The following is a 24,647-nucleotide window of genomic DNA, read 5'->3' as shown; positions in this document are numbered from 1 at the left end:
GCTGTTATATGTACCATAGTGATGAAGTCCAGGTTACATCCCAAATGCCACCCTATTCCCTATGTAGTACACTACTTTTGACCAGGAACCATAGGGTGCCATTTGGGAAGTAGTCAGGCTGAATGCACAGGAGGAGTCTTTTCCTCACTAGATGTATGACACGTCTCAACAGGCATGGAGAACATACCTTCTCCTTCTCGCTCCGAGGGACTGATTCTGCAGGTACGGGACTGAGCAGAGGATCAGACTGTTGTGGCAACAGATACTTAACTCTCCCATTGCAGGTCAGTAAAATATAATAACCAAATGATGTTTTATTCATTATTACTTTTTAAATGTTTATGATTACTGTTATTATACATCTAAGGTGAACTGAGATTAACATACTTAAATTATTACTAGACTTTCTAAAAATAAGCTTTTTCATAAAGTAGCATGCTATTTCAGTCAAGTAATGCTTTTGTTTGCTAACCAAGGATAAGATACAATCAATTATGCACATTTACATTTTACATTTACGTCATTTAGCAGACACTGTTATCCAGAGCGACTTACAAATTGGATCAAATAATCTGAATGTTTGATAGATTGGGGTGTGTATGCCAGAGAGTAGCAGTTGTATTAAATAGGTTTAAAAGAGACTTTGAGTTAACATTCTGAGTAGATCCCTATGGCCTCAAGCATAGTTTGTTATCAGCTACCTTTAGACGGTGTTTCCCTCACCTGGGAGGTTTTACTCTGGAAACAGGAAGTCTTAGGTACAGGGCTGTCAGCCCATCATTACACTGTTCTTTGTTGGAATCAGTTCAACCAGAAACCCTTACTATAACCGTCCAGGCATGAGGGATGGGTACACCTTTACAAAACATATGTATGTTTTACACAATTAATGTCTTTACTCTCCTTGGCCTGCAATTATTTTACAAATTACCTAAACCATGTAACAGAGGATCAGTTGAAAGACCATGTAACAGAGGATCAGTTGAAAGACCACGGAACAGAGGATCAGTTGAAAGACCATGGATCAGACGATCAGTTGAAAGACCACGGAACACAGGATCAGTTGAAAGACCACGGAACACAGGATCAGTTGAAAGACCATGGAACAGAGGATCAGTTGAAAGACCATGGAACAGACGATCAGTTGAAAGACCACGGAACAGACGATCAGTTGAAAGACCACGGAACAGAGGATCAGTTGAAAGACCACTGAACAGAGGATCAGTTGAAAGACCATGGAACAGACGATCAGTTGAAAGACCACGGAACAGACGATCAGTTGAAAGACCACTGAACAGAGGATCAGTTGAAAGACCATGGAACAGACGATCAGTTGAAAGACCATGGAACAGAGGATCAGTTGAAAGACCATGGAACAGACGATCAGTTGAAAGACCATGGAACAGAGGATCAGTTGAAAGACCATGGAACAGAGAATCAGTTGAAAGACCACGGAACAGACGATCAGTTGAAAGACCACGGAACAGACGATCAGTTGAAAGACCACGGAACAGACGATCAGTTGAAAGACCACGGAACAGACGATCAGTTGAAAGACCACGGAACAGACGATCAGTTGAAAGACCACGGAACACAGGATCAGTTGAAAGACCATGGAACAGACGATCAGTTGAAAGACCACGGAACAGAGGATCAGTTGAAAGACCACGGAACAGAGAATCAGTTGAAAGACCACGGAACAGACGATCAGTTGAAAGACCACGGAACAGACGATCAGTTGAAAGACCACGGATCAGACGATCAGTTGAAAGACCACGGAACACAGGATCAGTTGAAAGACCATGGAACAGACGATCAGTTGAAAGACCACGGAACAGAGGATCAGTTGAAAGACCACGGAACAGAGGATCAGTTGAAAGACCACGGAACAGAGGATCAGTTGAAAGACCACGGAACAGACGATCAGTTGAAAGACCACGGAACAGACGATCAGTTGAAAGACCACGGAACAGACGATCAGTTGAAAGACCACGGAACAGACGATCAGTTGAAAGACCACGGAACAGACGATCAGTTGAAAGACCACGGAACAGACGATCAGTTGAAAGACCATAGAACAGAGGATCAGTTGAAAGACCATGGAACAGAGGATCAGTTGAAAGACCATGGAACAGACGATCAGTTGAAAGACCACGGAACAGTTGAAAGACCATGGAACAGTTGAAAGACCATGGAACAGTTGAAAGAGCACGGAACAGACGATCAGTTGAAAGACCACGGAACAGACGATCAGTTGAAAGACCACGGAACAGACGATCAGTTGAAAGACCACGGAACATACAGTTTCAAACGATAACCTGCCTTTGTGTCTGGCAATATTCCTCAGAAAATAGTGAACGATAATAATTTTGGGGGTGTTTATATTTGTCCTGTTACACACAGTGTGTACTGGAAAGGTGTTTGTTCCATATCCCAACTCCCCCTGGGACACCTGCAGGGAGTGGGGTCACGGCCAGGGTCACCATATCCCAACTCCCCCTGGGACACCCGTAGGAAGTGGGGTCACAGCCAGGTTCACCATTGTACAGCGCCCCTGGAGAAATTAGGGTTTAGTGCCTTGCTCAATGGCACAGCGAAGATTTTTCACTTTGTCGGCTCCGGTATTCGAATGAGCGACCTTTTGGTTACTGGCCCAACGCTCTAACCTCGAAGGTTACTTTCCAAACCGTAGTTAATTAGTTTTCTAAAACTAAACCTTTTCCTTTTCTGTGTAGACAGTCTTATACAAATCGGAGACCTGTACACCTCCACACACAGAGGCATCATGGCAGGAGTACTGAAGGCTTTCCTGTTGCTGTGGGTCCTCCAGGTCTCTGCCCAGGACCCAGAATACGACCACCTGCTAGTGAGGCCCAGGAACATCAATGGTATGGCGGGGTGGAAGCATAGAGACCTTGGCTGTGAATATAAATTACAAGAGCCATCAAATGTTATGATATGATTGATATACTATTTAGCAATATTGTAGATACATGTCGTTAACTTACGTCTATTATACACAAGTAGATTAGCAATTGTGGAGGAATAATGGTGGATATTCATTAACTACTTCAAGCAAGGTGCTGCACGTTATTTTCTCACTCTCTGCCCAGACGAAAATGACGACTGCCCCATCAACGTGTACTTCACCATGGACACCTCTGAGAGTGTTGCTCTGAGGGAGTTCCCCTGGGGCAGTCTGGTGGAGGAGCTCAAGGTGTTCCTCCAGATGTTTGTGGAGAGGCTCCAGACCACCACCTTCAGGGCCAAGAGGGTCCAGTGGGCCTACGGTGGGCTGCACTTCTCAGACCGCGTGGAAGTCTTCAGCCAGGTGGTCACTGATGCCGCAGTTTTCCTGGGAAGGGCACAGGCCATCAGGTACATTACTCAGTCAGCCAGTCAGCCACTGTCAGTCAGTCTCTCCCTCATTATTACTTACTTACTGAATCGTCTTCATATCTTTTGGGAGTAGATAATACTGAGTTGAGCACACCAATCTTTCATAATAAGAGTTGAGCCTGCCAATAATTGATTCTCCTGGTCACCAGGTACATTGGTAGGGGTACCTTCATCGACTGTGCCCTGAGGAACATGACAGAGCAAGTGAGGCTAATGGCCAGGGGAAAGGCCCGGCTCCAGTACGCTGTGGTCCTGACTGACGGCCACATCACTGGCAGCCCCTGTGGAGGGGTCTCACGGGCCGCCGAGGCTGCCAAGGCAGCGGGCATCAAGATCTTTGTAGTGGCCACCAACGAGGAAACCATGGAGAGTGAGCTCAAGCGGATCGTCAGTTCTCCTGTGGAGCTGTATAGGAAGGACTACATGGCATTCCCAGCTAGCAACCGCCAGGCAGCTGTCAACAGGATAACTGACACCATGGTAGGTTCATAGTGAAGCTTCCATTTGTGAAGTGGAGTACGGATGTTTTTGTGCTGTCATGGTTGATGCCAAGTTGTGTCAGTGTTACAGTGTCTGTGTTTTATGTATCCTAGTTTGTGCTTAATATGCTGTAATTTCTTTCTCTTTCTAGATCAAAGAGGCTGAATTTGAGGTGAGTCATATGAAGCACTGAGGGATGTAGAATGACACAATTGTCTTTCTTCTTTTTAATATTTGAAACCTCACATATATATGCAGGGTCGTGTTTCAATGGGTTAAGACTGTAACTACCAATTGGATATCACAAAAAAAACCACAAAAAAAAAAATATATATATATATATATATATATAATTATTATTATTTTGATTTTTTTTGTGTTATCCAATTGGTAGTTACAGTCTTAACCCATTGCTGGAACTCCCCTATGGACTCGGGAGAGGCGAAGGTCGAGAGCCATGCGTCCTCTGAAACACGACCCTGCTTCTTGACACACTGCTCGCCTTAACCCGGAAGCCAGCCGCACCAATGTGTTGGAGGAAACACCGTCCAACTGGCGACCGAAGTCAGCTTGCAGGCGCCCAGCCCGCCACAAGGAGTCGCTAGAGCGCGATGAGACAAGGAAATCTCGGCCGGCCAAACTCTCCCCTAACCCGGACGATGCTGGGCCAATGGTTCTCCTGGTCATGGCTGGCTACGACACAGCCTGGGATCGAGCCCGGGGCTGTATTGACACCTTTAATGCACTGCAAATGCAGTGCCTTCGATCGCTGCGCCACTCGGGAGGCCCATACTTGAAACCTCTTTGACCATATCTTGTGTGATTTATCTCTAGTGCCAAGCTCCTATGTGCATCCAAACAAAAGGAGCTGCCGGGCCGAAAGGATACAAGGGAATTAAAGTAAATAAGCAATCTCTTATTTTGATAAACCTAAATATGTATCGGTTTATGACACTTCATGACATCAATGTTTGTTTTGTGTCTTGTAGGGTGCGAAGGGAACTGGTGGTGCAATAGGAGATCCTGGACAGCCTGGGCCACCGGTTAGATTAAATACATGATGGCACAATACAGGAAGTACTAGCCAATTACACTCCATATGATTTAACATTTCATTTCTGTTTTCCCTACAGGGGGACCTTGGTATCGAGGGCCCGATAGGTTTGCATGGACAGAAGGTAAGAGGAATGATGATATTTCTAACTTTGATATTTGTCTGTGCCATGGTGCTTTGATTTAATATTTCACACATTATTGACATTATTTACCTAATTTATATTTACAGGGTCTTCCAGGCCTCAAAGGAGAGAAGGTAACATATTAGAAAATGCTCTAAACATTTGTTACTCCTGTATATACTACCAAGCTTGTTATAATAGTGCATTGCTGGCTGTATTTGACGTCATATTTTGTCATTGTTTCACAGGGAGATATTGGAAGATCTGGTCTGAAGGTACTCCTTTTCCATTGATATTAATACATCTCAATCATGATTGGTTCATTCATGATTTCATTAGATTGATGATCTCAGGATCAGTTCATTAGGACATGCACTATGTAACCAATTAACAATGAACAATTTACTCAATCGGATCGCATCAGGGTCAAAGTGGATCTCCTGGGTATAACGGCATTGATGGCGAAAAGGTATGTCCTATTTATTTGCTTACTAATTGATAAAAAGACTGTATTTAGACATGTCTAGTTAGTGATGTCATCTACTTCGTTGTTTTCCAGGGAAAGACTGGCACCATTGGGACACCTGGATGTAAAGGAGACGCTGGCATGTCGGTGAGATAATGCAGCGACGTTGAGCATAATAAACAGTAGTTGTGAATGTAACGTTCTACATAGCCTGTATGCATTGTGGTTCTAAATGTCCTCCTCCACCACCTTTGCGGTCTCACAGGGAGAAGCCGGTCCTGCCGGTGACTTTGGTATCAAGGGTGACACGGGCAAGTCAGGTGAAAAGGTAGGTGGATTCTTCACCTGATTCCTGAATTTAGCACCTTTGTACAGTGTCCTGTTACATATAGAATATGACAGTATGAGTCATAACACCCATAAAACCTAGCGGTCAAACAGGGAAATGCTTCCAATCGTTTATTCACCGTTCATTTTTACCATAGGGTATTTTAGAAACACTTAAAATAAGGGCTACAGTTGAAGTCGGACGTTTACATACACCGTAGCCAAATACATTTAAAGTCAGTTTTTCACAATTCCTGACATTTAATCCTAGTACAAATTCCCTGTCTTAGGTCAGTTAGGATCACCAGTTTATTTTAAGAATGGGAAATATCAGAATAATAGTAGAGAGAATGATTGATTTCAGCTTTTATTTCTTTCATCACATTCCCAGTGGGTCAGAAGTTTACATACACTCAATTAGTATTTGGTAACATTGCCATTAAATAGTTTAACTTGGGTCAAATGTTACGGGTAGCCTTCCACATGCTTCCCACAATAAGTTGGGTGAATTTTGGCCCATTCCTCCTGACAGAGCTGGTGTAACTGAGTCAGGTTTGTAGGCCTCCTTGCTCGCACACGCTTTTTCAGTTCTGCCCACAAATGTTCTATGGGATTGAGGTTAGGGCTTTGTGATGGCCACTCCAATACCTTGACTTTGTTGTCCTTAAACCATTTTGCCACAACTTTGGAAGTATGGTTTGGGTCATTGTCCATTTGGAAGATCCATTTGCGACCGAGCTTTAACTTCCTGACTGATGTCTTGAGATGTTGCTTCAATGTATCCGAATAATTTTCCTCCCTCATGATGCCATCTATTTTGTGAAGTGCACCAGTCCCTCCTGCAGCAAAGCACCCCCACAACATGATGCTGCCACCCCCGTACTTCATGGTTGGGATGGTGTTCTTCGGCTTGCAAGTCTCCTCCCTTTTCCTCCAAACATAATGATGGTCATTATGGCCAAACAGTTCTATTTTTGTTTCATCAGACCAGAGGACATTTCTCCAAAAAGTACGATCTTTGTCCCCATGTGTAGTTGCAAACCGTAGTCTGGCTTTTTTATGGCGGTTTTGAAGCAGTGGCTTCTTCCTTGGTGAGTGGCCTTTCATGTTACGTCGATATAGGACTCGTTTTACTGTGGATATAGATACTTTTGTACCTGTTTCCTGCAGCATCTTCACAAGGTCCTTTTCTGTTTTTCTGGGATTGATTTAAACTTTTCACACCAAAGTACGTTAATCTCTAGAAGACAGAACGCATCTCCTTCCTGAGCGATATGATAGCTACATGGTCCCATGGTGTTTATACTTGCGTACTATTGTTTGTACAGATGAACGTTTTACCTTCAGGAATTTGGAAATTGCTCCCAAGAATGAACCAGACTTGTGGAGGTCTACCATTTTTTTCTGAGGTCTTGGCTGATTTCTTTTGATTTTCCATGATGTCAAGCAAAGAGGCACTGACTTTGAAGGTAGACCCTGAAATACATCCACAGGTACTTCTCCAATTGACTCAAATTATGTAAATTAGCCTATCAGAAGCTTCTAAAGCCATGACATAATTTTCTGGAATTTTCCAAGCTGTTTAAAGGCACAGCGAACTTAGTGTATGTAAACTTCTGACCCACTGGAATTGTGATACAGTAAATTATAAGTGAAATAATCTGTCTTTAAACAATGGTTGTAAAAATGACTTGTGTCATGCACAAAGTAGATGTCCTAACCGACTTGCCAGAACTATAGTTTGTTAACAAGAAATTTGTGGAGTGGTTGAAAAACTAGTTTTAATGACTCCAACCTAAGTGTATGTAAACTTCCGACTTCAACTGTGTTTCGTGTAGGCTTACCCTGGCGTGACGTTTTTATAACCATGTAAATCTCTCTAAGACAAGGTGACTTTTATCAATATATTCGCCTGTATTTACCCCCCCAAAAATGAAATGCTAATTATCTGCTAATGTGGCTATAATAAAGAACCACAAATGCCATGATGCTGATCTGGACGAGACTGCGGAATTGAGGCAAAGGTAAGAATCTCTGGATTAACTATCTAATCTTAGCTACATTTAGTAATAAGTAAATTGATTAAAATGTCTTTAAATGTACAATTATGTGAACTATCTTGTGCAAGTTTTACATTTACACAATACCTGTTAAAAGGTGTCAGCTAGAGATGACGTGCAGGGATTTGTAGTCGTGCATGATGTCTACTTTTATGCTAATTAGCATTTTTGAATTTGCGAGTAAATAGAGCCGAATGTCCAATAGAGATTTACACAGTTATCAAAACGTCACGCCAGGGTTAGCCTACACGAAACACGGCTCTTATTTTAAGTGTTTCTAAAATCCCCTATGGGAAAAATGAATGGTGGGGAAATTATTGGAACCATTTCCTTGATTGACTGCTAGTTTTTATGGGTATTATGACACCTCCACTGTGGGGCTCTATAGGCTTCTTGAAACATGAGTCTTGTCCACCTGGTACATCCTGTATTGTGGTGTTTTCAGGGTGTTACTGGGCAGAGTGGCAGGCCTGGACCACAGGGTGATCGTGGAGACAGTGGAGATAAGGTCTGGAGCGCCATCTGAACGACACGTTATCAGAAACACTATCAACTTGTAGTTATTTAGACAATAATACATTAAGTGTGACTCTGTTACAGGGTGTTGCTGGCTATATTGGAAACCCTGGTCTGCCTGGGCAAAAAGGAAACAAGGTACTATATCTGTATCGCTCAGAGAGATGAACACTACTTCAGTTTAATAACTAGGAGTATTAGGCTGCCAAATCAAACCACCTAATCATCTGCTCAAACAATATTTCTGTTCATTAGGGTAAAGCTGGACCTGGTGGAAGTCCTGGCGACACTGTGAGTCTCATATTCAAGTCTGTAATAAATCAGCTGTAGACTAAGTGATAGTGTCTTCATACAGTGTTGTGCGTCGCACAACAATCACACAAGAAAGAGTGGATTCACAACATTTACATTGACACGTTTTATTTTGGCCCTGGTGAAACATAAGAACATGTCTCTTTCAGGGAAGCAGAGGAGACAGTGGCAGAGCTGGAAAACGGGGCAAGGCTGGCAAGAGAGGAGATAAGGTATTCACAAACTAAAAACATCAAACAAGCAAACATCTAATCTGTTTTTACTGCACAATAGGAGAATCCATGTTGGCTGCATTCATTATGTTGCATCTTGCAGGGAGAACTAGGCCCTGAGGAGGAGAATCCATGTTGGTTGTATTCATTATGTTGCATCTTGCAGGGAGAACTAGGCCCAGAGGGAGAATCCATGTTGGTTGTATTCATTATGTTGCATCTTGCAGGGAGAACTAGGCCCTGAGGAGGAGAATCCATGTTGGTTGTATTCATTATGTTGCATCTTGCAGGGAGAACTAGGCCCAGAGGGAGAATCCATGTTGGTTGTATTCATTATGTTGCATCTTGCAGGGAGAACTAGGCCCAGAGGGAGAATCCATGTTGGTTGTATTCATTATGTTGCATCTTGCAGGGAGAACTAGGCCCAGAGGGAGAATCCATGTTGGTTGTATTCATTATGTTGCATCTTGCAGGGAGAACTAGGCCCAGAGGGAGAATCCATGTTGGTTGTATTCATTATGTTGCATCTTGCAGGGAGAACTAGGCCCTGAGGAGGAGAATCCATGTTGGTTGTATTCATTATGTTGCATCTTGCAGAGAGAACTAGGCCCTGAGGAGGAGAATCCATGTTGGTTGTATTCATTATGTTGCATCTTGCAGGGAGAACTAGGCCCTGAGGAGGAGAATCCATGTTGGTTGTATTCATTATGTTGCATCTTGCAGAGAGAACTAGGCCCTGAGGAGGAGAATCCATGTTGGTTGTATTCATTATGTTGCATCTTGCAGGGAGAACTAGGCCCAGAGGGAGAATCCATGTTGGTTGTATTCATTATGTTGCATCTTGCAGGGAGAACTAGGCCCAGAGAGGAGAATCCATGTTGGTTGTATTCATTATGTTGCATCTTGCAGGGAGAACTAGGCCCAGAGGAGGAGAATCCATGTTGGTTGTATTCATTATGTTGCATCTTGCAGGGAGAACTAGGCCCAGAGGGAGAATCCATGTTGGTTGTATTCATTATGTTGCATCTTGCAGGGAGAACTAGGCCCAGAGGGAGAATCCATGTTGGTTGTATTCATTATGTTGCATCTTGCAGGGAGAACTAGGCCCAGAGGGAGAATCCATGTTGGTTGTATTCATTATGTTGCATCTTGCAGGGAGAACTAGGCCCAGAGGGAGAATCCATGTTGGTTGTATTCATTATGTTGCATCTTGCAGGGAGAACTAGGCCCAGAGGGGGTGAGAGGAGTTCCTGGAGAGAATGGAGAAAAAGGAGCAGCAGTGAGTAATCAATATGCATGTCTTGTATTTCAATCAATACATTGAACTGTATCATCTTTTTGAATCACTATCATATCCATCTCATACCAGGGGGCACCAGGTTTCCCAGGGGTCCGTGGTCCACCAGGTGAGGGTGGAGAGGCAGGACTTCAGGTGAATACTGCCCTAAATAATTAGAATAATAATACCTGGTAAGAGCAGAAGTGCTCCACTAACCATTCAACCCGTTATCAAATATACCATTGGTTAACAGGTGATATCTATGACAGGTGATGTAATGAAATTAGAAAATAATATTCTGCCCTGTCACCATCCGTGTCCATGTTTTCTGCATGTCCTCGTAGGGCTCTCAGGGGGATGCAGGGGACTTTGGCCCCCGAGGAAACACTGGAGCAGCAGGAGCTAAGGTAAGTTGATCGGGGTTCAGCTTTTAACACTTAAACTGCCGGGCCTAGATTCCCCCTTACTACGCCAATGAGCAGGATTCTGTTTTTACTGCAACATTCTAACAGTCTAATAAATACATTTCATAAATGCTATCGGGAAAAAAACATCCTTTGGTTGTGTTCCTGAAGGTCTTGGGTAACATTAGAATTTTTCAAAGAACACAATAGCATTATCATTAGTTTATGTTACTGTAGGCGATCTGCTGCTGCGTGCACATGTGTGGAGAGCAAAGGAAAAGCACTTCATCTTGGTAAAAGTGATATTGTGAAATAGAGCTCATCTCTCAAATGTTAAAGAGTTATTTAGAATCTGCTCTTTCTGATACTACATATAAATCAGAACGTCTTACCTGCATGTAACTTTGTAGGAGTATTTGAAAAAGCAGTGCGACAAAAACAACAACACAGAGTTACACATGGAATAAACAAACGTACAGTCAATAACACAATAGAAAAATCTATGTACAGTGTGTGCAAATGTAGTAAGATTAGGGAGGTAAGACAATAAATGGGCCATAGAGGTGAAATAATTACAATTTAGCATTAACACTGGAGTGATATATGTGCAGATGATGATGTGCAAGTAGAGATACTGGGGTGCAAAAATAAATAAATAAATAACAATATGGGGATGAGGTAGTTGGGTGTGCTATTTACAGATGGGCTGTGTACAGGTACAGTGATCGGTAAGCTGCTCTGACAGCTGACACTTAAAGTTAGAGAGGGAGATATTAGTCTCCAGCTTCAGTGATTTTTGCAATTCGTTCCAGTCATTGGTAGCAGAGAACTGGAAGGAAAGGCGGCCAAAGGAGGTGTTGGCTTTGGGGATGACCAGTGAAATATACCTGCTGGAGCGCGTGCTACGAGTGGGTGTTGCTATGGTGACCAGTGAGCTGAGATAAGGTGGGGCTTTACCTAGCAAAGACTTATAGATGACCAGGAGCCAGTGGGTTTGGCAACGAATATGTAGCGAGGGCCAACCAACGAGAGCATACAGGTCGCAGTGGTGGATAGTATATGGGGCTTTGGTGACAAAACGGATGGCACTGTGATAGACTACATCAAATTTGCTGAGCCGAAGTCAAGGATCGGTAGGATAGTCAGTTTTACGAGGGTATGTTTGGCAGCATGAGTGAAGGATGCTTTGTTGCGAAATAGGAAGCCGATTCTAGATTTAATTTTGGATTGGAGATGCTCAATGTGAGTCTGGAAGGAGAGTTTACAGTATAACCAGACACCTAGGTATTTGTGGTTGTCCACATATTCTAAGTCAGAACCATCCAGTGGTGATGCTAGTCGGGTGGGCGGGTGCGGGCAGCAATCGGTTGAAGAGCATGCATTTAGTTTTACTTGTATTTAAAAGCAGTTGGAGGCCATGGAAGGAGTGTTGTATGGCATTGAAGCTCGTTTGGAGGTTTGTTAACACAGTGTCCAAAGAAGGGCCAGAAGTATACAGAATGGTGTCATCTGCGTAGAGGCGGATCAGAGAATCACCAGCAGCAAGAGCGACATCATTGATATATACAGAGAAAAGAGTCGGTCCGAAAATGTAACCCTGTGGCACCCCCATCGAGACTGCCAGAGGTCCGGACAACAGGCCCTCCGACACACTGAACTCTATCTGAGAAGTAGTTGGTGAACCAGGTTAGGCAGTCATTTGAGAAACCAAGGCTATTGAGTCTGCTGATAGTGACAACAACAAAGTTATTAAGTCTTTGACCACACTGTGTTGTTAATAAAGCACGAGGGGGTGTGGTATATGGCTTATGTACCACTCCTAAGGGCTGTTCTTAGGCACGACGCAACGCAGAGGTATATTGGCCATATACCACAAACCCCCAAGGTGCCTTATTACTATTAGAAACTGGTTAGCAACGTAATTAGAGCAGTAAAAATACATGTTTTGTCATACCCATGATATACGGTCTGATATACCACGGCTGTCAGCCAATCAGCATTCAAGCCTTGATTCACCCAGTTTATAAAACTGGTTATAGCACACATTTGTGATATCTAAATTCTAACAACATACTTATTTCGGAAAAGTCAAGAAAAAATTGCTGAGATATTTAAATGTTTTATTCGTATGCAGTCAAAATGACACTCGATATGTTGCAACAGGACTATGTATAATAACACATACCTGAATCTGACAATGGAAGGTATTTCCGTTGAGGTTATGTTGGAAACTGTGGCAAAATAAAGCCATAGATAGAGCCAAACAGTGCTTAAAATGGTGTTTGTCTTTTTTTAATTGGTAGGGAGATGGAGGAAGTGATGGATACAACTACCCAGGTCCCAGAGGGAAACAGGTTTGAACTGCACTTGACTGAATAACAAAAGCCAATTTGTCAATTGAATTGGATTGGTAATCCTGTTTTAATTAGTGCCATGACAACCATGCTAACTCAGCCTTATTATCTCCTAGGGAGGGAGAGGAGACCCTGGTTTACCTGGACTGCAGGTCATCTTATGTACCTGTTCTTAGCCGTCCATATTTCAAATCTGAAATTGTTCCACCCCTCTATTCACTACCATGTCTATATTTTTCGCAGGGCACCAGAGGTTATAATGGAGAGAAAGGAGCCCAGGGAACTACAGGAACAAAAGGACTGGCAGTACGTGCAGTAATCATAAACAGAGATATCATATTAATAAATGCACTTGTTTATTTAAATCGATGTATTTCTTCCTATAAAATAAATGGGTGTATTGTTTTACAGGGGGAGCCAGGGCAAGAGGGTGTTCCTGGGGACAGAGGGGTGAGGGGGTCACCTGGACCACTGGTGAGTCTTATTCCTATGTACACATACAAAGGTGCATTTAGTTCTCATTTGTGATTCATTTCATCCACTTAGAGTCTGTCATTGGTCATGAAATGTTTCTATTGATGGTGTCTAGGGAGTACCTGGTATTCGTGGGGCTTCTGGTCTATCGGTAAGTAACAGACTTTATTTGTTCATCCTGATTGACAGATATCTTTCATATCTCTGTCTCTCTGAGAGAATGCTGATGAATATTCTCAACTTTCAGGAGTGTGAAATCATGGGATTTGTTAGAGAAACATGCGGCTGCTGTGGTAATGGTTTATTTCCAGTTATAATGACAACCAATTTTCCTTGTAATAATAAAAAAATGCCCAAGTCTTGTTAACTGTCTCTCTGTGCAGATTGTGAAAAGGTTTGCCCTCCCCTGGACCTGGTGTTTGTGATTGACAGCTCTGAAAGTATTGGAAAAACCAACTTCAGCCTGGCTAAAAACTTTGTCATCAGTGTAGCAAACAGGTTTGGGAAGATGGCCAAAAACATATCTGACGTCTCAGGTAAACTTCACTGTTCGAATGGAAAACAATAGATCACCAAGATTTCTAGGAACAGGATTTAAAATATATATATTTTTAAACATATAATCAATTTTATTCCCTGAACTACTTCTAAACCCCCAAAAGGGTCTCGTCTGGGTGTGGTTCAGTACAGTCACCAAGGGGCGGTTCAGGCCATCAGGATGGACGATAGGGGCATCACCTCTGTGACCTCCTTCAACACAAAGGTCAAAGCCATGGAGTGGATCGCTGGAGGCACCTGGACTCCGTCTGCCCTGAAGTACACATACGACCATCTGATAGTACCAGGTCGCAGGGGGAGGACCAAGGTGGTGGCCATAGTTATCACAGACGGTCGCTATGATCCTAAAGACCTGGATAATCTTGGAGCCCTGTGTAACGGGGTGGACGTGTATGCCATCGCCATCGGTGATATGTTTGACTCTGGGGCAGAGAGGCAGAATCTGGAGAGGATTGCCTGTAATATGGGTGACCGGGTGAAGACCCTGAGTGTCTACGCTGAACTTACTGCTGAGGAATTCTTAGAGGAAATAGAACAAATCCTCTGCCCAGGCAAGTCTATGTCTCCATCCCAAATGACACCCTATTCCCTATATAGTGCACTACTTTTGTCCAGAGCTCTATATAGGGAATAGGGTGCCATTGGGATGTACACTACATTTTCTCAACAGTTCAATGATTTTATTTTGTGAAAACTACCCACCGTGACTAATGAACTACATTCACTTCTCTTCTTCTCTAGAACCAGAGATGATCTGTCCAGACCTGAAGTGTGCCTCAGGTGAAAAGACAACTTGTTTTTTATTGATGTTTTTACATCTAATAATGGGGGAAAATGTTTGTTATTTCATATTGCACTAATGAAAATTCCTGGCCTTGAATATTTGTTCAGTTGGAAATGAACTATTAATGTCTTTCCAATATATTCTGCATATGTAAATTACAGATGTATTAGAGTTTGAGTTATTATTATTAGTTTATGAATCAACAGTCTGTATAACATTGACTTTTCTATTATTGTCAAAGATTTGAGTTTGGCTCCACTGATCCAGCGCCCCGTAGACATCCTCTTCTTCATTGATGGTTCTGAGAGAACAGGGGGCAGAAACTTCATCAGCATCCTGCACTTCATCGAGAGACTCTCCCAATCGATCCCTCTCTCCAAGGAGGTCTCTTCAGGAGCTCGCTTCGCCGTGCTGCAGTTTGGAGGGGAGCAGGACCCAGAGGTTCTTCTGGACTTCTCGAACAACCGCAGAAAGATCAGCTCCCTGGTCTCTAATGCAGTCTACCGCGACTCATCCTCCACTCTGGGCAGCGCTATTCTCTACGCAACTGAGAACCTCGTCAGTAACCCTGGAGGTCGGTTCAGAGGGGTACGTCCGGACGCAGAGCTCGCTTTTGTGTTCATTACAGACGGAGTGACCTCAGACAAGAACTTTGCTGAGGGTATTGGAGCCATGAGAAGGGCCAACGCAGTGGGTGTTGCTATCACAGTGGGGTCAGATATTGACAGGGAGCGGTTGCTGCAACTCACTCTAAGGGACAAAGCTCTTATCTTTAACCTGAAGAGTTTCAATGACTTGGCCCTCCCTGGGGTTGTTAAACACATGGCTCATTGCCTAGGTTAAACCAGGTTTGAAATCTATTCAGGGCCCCATTTGATTTAACACTCCCCTGTAGGCTAACTGAAAGACCTAGAACTGATTTCATATGTCCTTTTATGTATCTTTTCTATAATAAGTTTTTATTAGACTACATTTTTAAAAAAGATTTATGTTACTAATCTAATTGATTAGTGACCCCAATAAAGCTTTTTTTTCAAATAAAGATTTATTCTCATTAATAACAAAGGTATAGCATGTTCCTACTAAAATGTAGAGGATGTACAATATGTGACATTGTAGCCATGTTGCAATAAGACAAAGAAAATGAACCACATTTGAAGGTTCTGTCATGTGTTGATAACAAAACAAAAAAACAATGCTGCTGTTGATTTTTTTTTTATCAATGCATTTCTTTCAAATATAGAAACTGGGATATTAGCAACCTACTAATTACTGGTGTGACTAAATGCTACCTCAATAGATACTGAACCAGGAGGGTCGTTTTCTGTTCCTCTCCACTATCCTCTTGTCTTTGTCGGACTCCCCTGGACTCTCACTGTCATACAGGACCAGGGTCTCCTGCGCTGGTGTGTTGAGAGGCCTGCCCTCCATGGCTTTAATCTGACCTCGGATCAGCGCTGTCTCCTTCCTGATCTTCTCATAACAGAACCCACACAGAATATGCTTCTGCTTCAGGTGGCCACACTCCACGCACGGCTCAATGTTGGTCTGACAAAGAGGAGGGGGGAGAACGAGGGAGAGGGAGAGCACAAAACATCAGAAAAATCCATTGCCTTTTCGGTTGTGTTTATTGCAATATTATTAAGAAATTAGTCAAAGGATTTCACTCATGGCAGATACCATTACATAAAATATGCTACATACAACTGGACATCAGAGGACAATAATTACAAGTGAAATGTCACCCAGTGAAATGATACACACAAAGTTAATACCTTAACTTTGAGCATAAAGCTTGGGTCTCGTCTTCTAGTCCTGTTGATTTCTATTGTGCGTCTCTTTTTGGGTGCTGCCATCCAGAACACATTGTCCAGGAAGCTGGGCTCCGCGGTCGCCTCTTGCTCTTCGTGGGGCTGTGGGAGGATGCTGGGGCCATGGACAGCTAGAGCTGGGGCTGTGTAGAAACAAAACACAGAGACACAATCATATATCAACAATCTATGCAATAGGCAGAAACTATGTATGTATGTCACCACTCAGTATACATCTAGCAGTCTACTCATAGATTGAAGCACGTATAGAATCGTACATCATCATAGTTCTTACTGTCCAACACAAAGTCATAGATTATGCAGGGTAACATAGCTACCGTGGAAGTTTTAAAGCTAGCGCTAATGTTAAACAGCCAGCTAGCTACAAATAAACACAAGGCAGAATGTTGTGTAAAGCTCAAACTCACCAAACTGTCTGTCAAGTCCTGAAGCCTGTATAATTCTGCATTCCAGCTGTAACAACGAACGCCTCAAAAAACACACTAAACCAGACAAATTCATAATTGTAGAGGTTTGCGTGGTGTCTTTACACTCATGTCACACAGCTCACGGTCATTGAATCACATACGTCATTTAACTGCGACAACCGAAGAACCAATTGCATCTTGTCATTAGTATAAAGCGTTATCACCACTACTGAGCAAATATGGGAGAAAGGGGGTACAGTTTCTCACTCACCACATTCAGGTAACTTTTACAAACTACTGTAGTGGAAGAAGTTTAGCTAGTTTGGGTATTGCAGGAAGAAGGATTGTTGTTTAGAAACCAGACTGTTGCTCGCGGTGGTTTGATGCTTTGTCATTCTGTTACTCTGGCTAGCTAATGTTAGGCTAGTAGTAGGAAGTGTGACGTTTCTAGTTCAAGATCTTCAAACAGGCAATTTTGATATCCAACACATTTTTTTCTATTCATACCATTTTCCCTCTTTCAGTAATTAAGTGATTAGCTGAGATGCGATCTTTGCAAAAAGGCATCTGGCTTTGCTGTTGGAAGTTTACATTCACTTTCAGTTTGATTGCTGAGCGAGACTGAGTCACTAGCTAACGTTACACCAATAAATCTAAACTCTAAAAGCACTGATCAGACCAAGACGAAATGATGTTTGTCATGACATTATTAATGAAAAGTTGAAACAATTTCCGTCCCACACAGCCCATCTGGTAAACTGGTCCAGATTGAGTATGCCCTGTCAGCGGTAGCAGCAGGAGCCCCCTCAGTGGGAATCAAAGGTAAAGAAGACTTCAAATGATCACCCAATATGTCTGTTTTCACACAGGCAGACAAATTCACTTCAGAGCTAATCTGATTGGTCAATTAGTGAGAGAAAATCTGAATTGTCTGCCTGTTTAAATGCAGCCCATGTACTATAATATGTATGAAGGGGTGCAACCACCAGGTAATGGTTTTTATATACAAGATGCCTGCATGCATGTGTCCATGGTACCAAACTCTTTTAAAGAGCAACTGCCCCTAAAAACCAACTTGTAATTTAGAAAACAGCCTATGTGCCATCAATATGAGTCAGGAACATTTATTCTAATGTCAAAATTGACTACAAAGTGTAGATAGGATCATTTTGGTCCTAAAGTCAGTTTCGTCCAAAACAGATTTTTCTACCTGAGTATGCCACAATGTAAATGAAGGTTGGGTTTATTTCAACCCGGGCCACAGCTGGCAGCAAACAAGTTATCATCAATTTGGAGTGCAGCTGCAAGCGACCCCGATCGTAATGCCTGTGTTAAATGTGGTTTGACTTTGGATATCCCTAAATATTGAAAGCATTTAATGAGAACTAAAGTGTACAACATGAAAATATTGTCTCATTTACATTGTTATTTATTGAAGGTTCCATACTAGGCTCAGAGATTGGTTATCCAAAGTCAAACCAATTTTGCCACGGCCGCACACCAGCCAGCTGAAGCAAATCGGCGATATAATTTGGCTAACTCTTCCCACCTGCGAACACACGAGACCCCCACATCAAACCACACCTGAAACCAACTCACATTTGAATTCAGTCATGGCTGATGGCATTTTTAAGGCTACGTTTAGACATTTTTCTTTTTTTTACTGATTGGGCTTTTGAACACTCAGATCAACTCTGGAAAAAATCTGATGTGATTGGTCCAAAAAAATATCAGAATTGGGCTACCTGTCGTAACAGCCTTAATGAACCAAATCTAAAACTAAGCCAAATCAAGAAGTTTAGCTGCATTACAGAAGACAGTCCAGATTGATGGTTTCTTTCTCCCCGTTTAAAGCCTCAAATGGAGTCGTTTTGGCAACTGAGAAGAAACAGAAGTCTATACTGTACGACGAGACGAGTGTTCACAAAGTCGAGATGATAACCAAACATATTGGCATGGTCTACAGTGGAATGGGTCCAGACTACAGGTACATACTGCTGTGTGTGTGAGGGAGAGTGAGACTGCCTTTCCTTGATTTTCTAAATCTTGGGTTTACAACAGGGACAAGGATATATTAGAAATGTGTCTCTTGTACTCTGCAGGGTGCTGTTGAGGAGAGCGAGGAAACTGGCCCAGCAGTACTTCCTGGTCTACCAGGAGCCAATCCCGACAGCCCAGCTGGTCCAGCGGGTAGCCTCTGTCATGCAGGAGTACACACAGTCTGGGTCAGTTCTGTTTTGTGGGTTTCCTCAAGTTTGATCAGGGCTGGCTGACTGAGTGTGCAGGCTTTTGATCCGACCTGGCTGAAACACGACTGATTCAGCTAATCAAGGTCCTGATGACCAGCTGATTGGTAGAACCAGTGTGTTAGGCTTTTCCTTCAGCCCTGCCCTAAAGCCCTTGCACCCAGTATAGAACCAGGTGTGTTAGAGCAGGGCTGAAGGAAAAGCCTAAAGCCCTTAGACCCAGATGTGTTAGAGCAGGGCTGGCTGAAGGAAAAGCCTAAAGCCCTTACACCCAGTATAGAACCTGGTGTGTTAGAGCAGGGCTGAAGGAAAAGCCTAAAGCCCTTATACCCAGTATAGAACCAGGTGTGTTAGAGCAGGGCTGAAGGAAAAGCCTAAAGCCCTTATACCCAGTATAGAACCAGGTGTGTTAGAGCAGGGCTGAAGGAAAAGCCTAAAGCCCTTATACCCAGTATAGAACCAGGTGTGTTAGAGCAGGGCTGAAGGAAAAGCCTAAAGCCCTTATACCCAGTATAGAACCTGGTGTGTTAGAGCAGGGCTGAAGGAAAAGCCTAAAGCCCTTAGACCCAGATGTGTTAGAGCAGGGCTGAAGGAAAAGCCTAAAGCCCTTATACCCAGTATAGAACCTGGTGTGTTAGAGCAGGGCTGAAGGAAAAGCCTAAAGCCCTTACACCCAGTATAGAACCTGGTGTGTTAGAGCAGGGCTGAAGGAAAAGCCTAAAGCCCTTATACCCAGTATAGATCCAGATGTGTTAGAGCAGGGCTGGCTGAAGGAAAAGCCTAAAGCCCTTAGACCCAGATGTGTTAGAGCAGGGCTGGCTGAAGGAAAAGCCTAAAGCCCTTACACCCAGTATAGAACCTGGTGTGTTAGAGCAGGGCTGAAGGAAAAGCCTAAAGCCCTTAGACCCAGATGTGTTAGAGCAGGGCTGGCTGAAGGAAAAGCCTAAAGTCCAGACACCCAGTATAGAACCTGGTGTGTTAGAGCAGGGCTGAAGGAAAAGCCTAAAGCCCTTATACCCAGTATAGAACCAGGTGTGTTAGAGCAGGGCTGAAGGAAAAGCCTAAAGCCCTTATACCCAGTATAGAACCTGGTGTGTTAGAGCAGGGCTGAAGGAAAAGCCTAAAGCCCTTAGACCCAGATGTGTTAGAGCAGGGCTGGCTGAAGGAAAAGCCTAAAGCCCTTACACCCAGTATAGAACCTGGTGTGTTAGAGCAGGGCTGGCTGAAGGAAAAGCCTAAAGTCCAGACACCCAGTATCTTTCCACGAGGGTTGGCCACTGCTGAGTTACAATATCCATGCATGTTGATAAAGTAGTTGTTTTCACCTGAATTTCTAGAGAGTAACATCCTGTGTTTTTTCAGTGGAGTGCGACCCTTTGGTGTGTCACTGTTGATAGCTGGATGGGATGATGATCACCCTTACCTCTTCCAGTCAGATCCCTCTGTAAGTATCCATGGTAGTATAAACACACTCTATCATTGAATTGCTTCACTCCTAGGCCGTGTCTAGACAGCTCATGGAGCTTTTGTATTCTGATCATGGAGTTCTAATCATGGAATTCCGAACTCGTCATGCGTCTAAACCTACATTTTAAATGTGTCCGGATTCCCTTTTCCTGTGCTATATTCAAATGGCAGAATGCATAACGCAAACAGTGGAACAGGCTAAATCTGATAACAACACAGCAAGTTGACGGGAGTAGCAAACTACTGTAGCTAACTAGCCAGCTAACCTCTGTAACTAGCCAGCAAGCTAGCTAGCAAAGCGAAAGGGATTGCAAACAGGCATAACAAAAATATTTTTTCTAAATGTTTTATTTTATTTCACCTTTATTTAACCAGGTAGGCCAGTTGAGAACAAGTTCTCATTTACAACTGCGACCTGGCCAAGATAAAGCAAAGCAGTGCGACACAAACAACAACACAGAGTTACACATAAACAAAACATACAGTCAATAACACAGGTAGCCTGATTAAATAAGCTAGCTGGCTAGCATTTATGAAGTTTTAATGAAAAAAGGTGCCTCTCGCTCCCAAAACACGTGCTGATGATGTCGCCCACTGTATGGGGCGACAGTAGCCTGATTGTGTCCAGACTGAGGAGAAATCCGCACAAAATGTGTCCCTGACCACCACCTGAAGTGGTCAGCCAGATCTGAACACAATCCGATCACAACCAATCTTTTCAATGCGATCTTCGTATTCTGATGGCAGAAGTCGCATGTAAGTGTCAAGTGTAGACAGCCAAAGTGTCTTCTCTACTGTTACGCTTTGCTAACACACGTGGCTGCCCTCCTTGACAACGTTTCAATGGTTTGAGCCACCCAAAAGTGTACCAATCGGATGGCTCCATCCGTGACATTTCAAGCTAGCTGTGGAGTGAGCTTACAGTACGTTCTTAACTCCGTTACACATACATGATTTTTTCCGGTACTAACTATATGACTATTTTCATGTACACAGGGTGCATACTTTGCATGGAAAGCAACAGCGATGGGAAAGAATTACGTCAATGGGAAAACATTCCTAGAAAAGAGATATAATGTGGATCTGGAACTGGAAGACGCTATCCACACAGCAATCTTAACCTTGAAGGTAATTCATCTCACCTGCAGTTTTAGTATTCTTCCCTCTCAGAAGTGTTTAAGAAACACAGTAGACTATGTGATACTGTGTTTAGGTTAAACCTGGAATAGTTTGAATACTTCATGATTTACTTTGTCATAGCGTTCTATTGAAATCCATGCATTTACTGCGTTGCATTAATGTTGTGTGTGTTTTCTTTTAAAGGAAAGTTTTGAGGGTCAGATGACAGAAGATAACATTGAGGTGGGGATCTGCAACGAGGCAGGTTTCAGAAGACTCACCACAGCAGAGGTCAAGGACTACCTGGCAGCCATTGCATAAAATGGAGTCATTCAGATCAGCTGTTTACTTTTTACACACCACATACCAATACAGTTTTTGGCAGTTTAGCAGATTTCTACAATTTGTCTTTTTTTTCTCTCTGGTTATACCTATTCACATACTACTAAAAAAGACAATTTATGTAATAATATTTTGTCCTTTGATCAATTTTGGTTTTCTTCATATAATTTCATGTTAGGTTTTAGTTTGCGATTTGAAAATTTGTTGTTTAATTCTCAATTTCTCACTATATTGCGAAAGTGTAAATATACATTTTGCATGAAATTAGTCCCCCCCCAAATACAGTGCCTTCAGAAAGTATTCATACCACTTGACTTATTCCACATTTACAGCCTGAATTCAAAATTGATTTTAAAAAAATTCTCTCATCTACACAAAATACCCAATAATGAGTGTTTTTGTAAATGTTTGCCAATTAATACAAATTATTTACAGAAATGTCTAACTTACATAAGTAGCCTTTTCACACCCATTTCCTATAACACTCCAAATTAAGCTCAGGTGCATCCAATTTCCTTTGATCTTCATTGATGCCGCTACAACTTGATTGGAGTCCACCTGTGGCCAATTCAATCGTTTGGACATGATTTAGAAACACCGGTCTATTTAAGGTCCCACAGTTGACAGTGCATGTCAGAGGGACTGGGGTTTCCAGGAGGAGTAATGGCGGCTGGTAACAGTTGACAGTGCATGTCAGAGGGACTGGGGTTTCCAGGAGGAGTAATGGCGGCTGGTAGAGCTTTTTGAGTCGACGCGACATGGCAGCAAATTCAAGAAACATTTAAACAGTTTGCTACTACAGAGGATGAAGGAGTGGAAAGAGTGTGGAAATGGACACCAAGAAATGAGATATGTAGAGGGAAGCGGTGTTGTCGCGAAGATTAGCGTTAAATACAAAAATAACGTACTCCTGCAGCTCAGAAATGTAACTTGATGAACTACCTGCGGCAGGTGCGGTGAATGCCGTCAAGTTCGTGCCTCGTCCAGATGATGACAAAAATGATTCTGGCCCAGTGGGTGTGATATTTTTGGGGGAGAGAATGGATCCTTGCCTTCTGGCTGATCCATATGGGGTGTCAGGTTGGTTGGGGACTGTTGAGTCGGTGAAAGTAACTCAGTGGACTCACAATTCTTCAGTCCAGAGGGAGCGGGCGCTGCGCACCACACGCCTAGGGACAAGAACTTTGAATTGCTTTGTTCTCCGCAGCAGGGTGCCGTTGTGGTGTGTATTCATGGACTCTAACCCAAATATTTATTTAAAAAATCATTTTCTGTCAATTCGTAAATGGCTGAATCTCACCTGAGAAATCATCTGAGTGAGGGAAACCATGTCCCTCTGTCTCAGTATGTGTAGCCCTATATATGATGCTGACTGGTATGACATGTTGCCAACTGTAGCATTTGATGCCAGCAAGCATTTGGCCTCCCTTGATAAAATAATAATACAATTTATACAAAATAATTAGCCTATCAACGTTGAGCTGAGCTCCACTGTGAATTGTCCTGGTGCAGCAAAACGCCCCCCAAGGGAGGCCAGTTTGGATTTGGCTTCACACTAATCAAATGACATCCTAAGCAAAACGTCATCATTGTATGAAAAAAAAGAAGTGTCTGTTTCTGGTTTGCTTGTGTTGATGTCCCTTTCCTAAGCCAGGGATGGGGATTTGGACTTGTGCTTTTGACTAAATTTACATTTACATTTTACATTTAAGTCATTTAGCAGACGCTCTTATCCAGAGCGACTTACAAATTGGTGCATTCACCTTATGATATCCAGTGGAACAACCACTTTACAATAGTGCATCTAAATCTTTTAGGGGGGGGTTAGAAGGATTACTTTATCCTATCCTAGGTATTCCTTAAAGAGGTGGGGTTTCAGGTGTCTCCGGAAGGTGCTGTCCTGGCGTCGTGAGGGAGCTTGTTCCACCATAGGGGTGCCAGAGCAGCGAACAGTTTTGACTGGGCTGAGCGGGAACTGTGCTTCCTCAGAGGTAGGGGGAGAGGTAGGGGGACCAGCAGGCCAGAGGTGGATGAGCGCAGTGCCCTCGTTTGGGTGTAGGGACTGATCAGAGCCTGAAGGTACGGAGGTGCCGTTCCCCTCACGGCTCCGTAGGCAAGCACCATGGTCTTGTAGCGGATGCGAGCTTCAACTGGAAGCCAGTGGAGAGAGCGGAGGAACGGGGTGACGTGAGAGAACTTGGGAAGGTTGAACACCAGACGGGCTGCGGCGTTCTGGATGAGTTGTAGGGGTTTAATGGCACAGGCAGGGAGCCCAGCCAACAGCGAGTTGCAGTAATCCAGACGGGAGATGACAAGTGCCTGGATTAGGACCTGCGCCGCTTCCTGTGTGAGGCAGGGTCGTACTCTGCGAATGTTGTAGAGCATGAACCTACAGGATCGGGTCACCACCTTGATGTTAGTGGAGAACGAC

At 43.2% G+C, this 24,647-nt stretch overlaps 3 protein-coding genes across 4 annotated transcripts; 2 read left to right on the top strand and 1 right to left on the bottom strand.

The window, feature by feature from the left end:
• The first annotated feature begins 122 nt into the window (after positions 1 to 122).
• On the top strand, positions 123 to 15,845 carry LOC106597232 (collagen alpha-2(VI) chain). Of its 2 annotated transcripts, none has more exons than XM_045696775.1 (30): positions 123 to 284; positions 2,736 to 2,888; positions 3,114 to 3,378; positions 3,549 to 3,879; positions 4,031 to 4,051; positions 4,714 to 4,779; positions 4,869 to 4,922; positions 5,013 to 5,057; positions 5,165 to 5,191; positions 5,306 to 5,332; positions 5,482 to 5,526; positions 5,617 to 5,670; positions 5,789 to 5,851; positions 8,356 to 8,418; positions 8,511 to 8,564; positions 8,682 to 8,717; positions 8,888 to 8,950; positions 10,167 to 10,229; positions 10,320 to 10,382; positions 10,574 to 10,636; positions 12,937 to 12,987; positions 13,104 to 13,139; positions 13,231 to 13,293; positions 13,399 to 13,461; positions 13,577 to 13,612; positions 13,709 to 13,754; positions 13,845 to 13,997; positions 14,124 to 14,570; positions 14,761 to 14,799; positions 15,045 to 15,845. In XM_045696775.1, exons 2-30 carry the CDS (start codon positions 2,786 to 2,788, stop codon positions 15,644 to 15,646), a joined length of 3,042 nt encoding a protein of 1,013 aa, XP_045552731.1. In that variant the 5' UTR covers positions 123 to 284; positions 2,736 to 2,785; the 3' UTR covers positions 15,647 to 15,845. The 2 variants fall into 2 exon arrangements, with proteins under 2 accessions (XP_045552731.1, XP_045552737.1); XM_045696781.1 differs by having other exon boundaries at positions 124 to 284; positions 2,740 to 2,888.
• Positions 15,830 to 17,326, bottom strand: mrpl32 (mitochondrial ribosomal protein L32). The gene is made up of 3 exons (XM_014186629.2): positions 17,043 to 17,326; positions 16,579 to 16,757; positions 15,830 to 16,351 (listed from the first exon to the last, which is right to left on the bottom strand). Exons 1-3 carry the CDS (start codon positions 17,134 to 17,136, stop codon positions 16,097 to 16,099), a joined length of 528 nt encoding a protein of 175 aa, XP_014042104.2. The 5' UTR covers positions 17,137 to 17,326; the 3' UTR covers positions 15,830 to 16,096.
• LOC106595421 (proteasome subunit alpha type-2) lies at positions 17,176 to 22,516 on the top strand. The gene is made up of 7 exons (XM_014186794.2): positions 17,176 to 17,322; positions 17,788 to 17,864; positions 18,897 to 19,029; positions 19,145 to 19,267; positions 20,651 to 20,732; positions 21,752 to 21,883; positions 22,079 to 22,516. Exons 1-7 carry the CDS (start codon positions 17,282 to 17,284, stop codon positions 22,193 to 22,195), a joined length of 705 nt encoding a protein of 234 aa, XP_014042269.1. The 5' UTR covers positions 17,176 to 17,281; the 3' UTR covers positions 22,196 to 22,516.
• The last annotated feature ends 2,131 nt before the right edge of the window (positions 22,517 to 24,647 follow it).

The sequence above is a fragment of the Salmo salar genome, chromosome ssa02 (assembly GCF_905237065.1).
Source record: "Salmo salar chromosome ssa02, Ssal_v3.1, whole genome shotgun sequence".
In the NCBI taxonomy this organism is placed as follows: Eukaryota; Metazoa; Chordata; class Actinopteri; order Salmoniformes; family Salmonidae; genus Salmo; species Salmo salar.
The sequence above is the reverse complement of the archived record's forward strand: the minus strand, read 5'-3'. Positions and strand labels throughout refer to the sequence as shown.

Bases quoted from the DNA above. Each gene is read 5' to 3' on its own strand.
- LOC106597232 (XM_045696775.1), top strand. From the start codon at position 2,786: ATGGCAGGAGTACTGAAGGCTTTCCTGTTGCTGTGGGTCCTCCAGGTC. The intron at 8,419-8,510 runs GTCTGGAGCGCC...ACTCTGTTACAG, and splicing joins GTGGAGACAGTGGAGATAAG to GGTGTTGCTGGCTATATTGG. The intron at 13,294-13,398 runs GTACGTGCAGTA...ATTGTTTTACAG, and splicing joins CAGGAACAAAAGGACTGGCA to GGGGAGCCAGGGCAAGAGGG.
- mrpl32 (XM_014186629.2), bottom strand. From the start codon at position 17,136: ATGAATTTGTCTGGTTTAGTGTGTTTTTTGAGGCGTTCGTTGTTACAG. The intron at 16,758-17,042 runs GTGAGTTTGAGC...GTTTCTACACAG, and splicing joins AGGACTTGACAGACAGTTTG to CCCCAGCTCTAGCTGTCCAT. The intron at 16,352-16,578 runs GTATTAACTTTG...CCTCTTTGTCAG, and splicing joins GCTTTATGCTCAAAGTTAAG to ACCAACATTGAGCCGTGCGT.
- LOC106595421 (XM_014186794.2), top strand. From the start codon at position 17,282: ATGGGAGAAAGGGGGTACAGTTTCTCACTCACCACATTCAG. The intron at 17,865-18,896 runs GTAAAGAAGACT...CCCCGTTTAAAG, and splicing joins CCCCTCAGTGGGAATCAAAG to CCTCAAATGGAGTCGTTTTG. The intron at 20,733-21,751 runs GTAAGTATCCAT...TCATGTACACAG, and splicing joins TCTTCCAGTCAGATCCCTCT to GGTGCATACTTTGCATGGAA.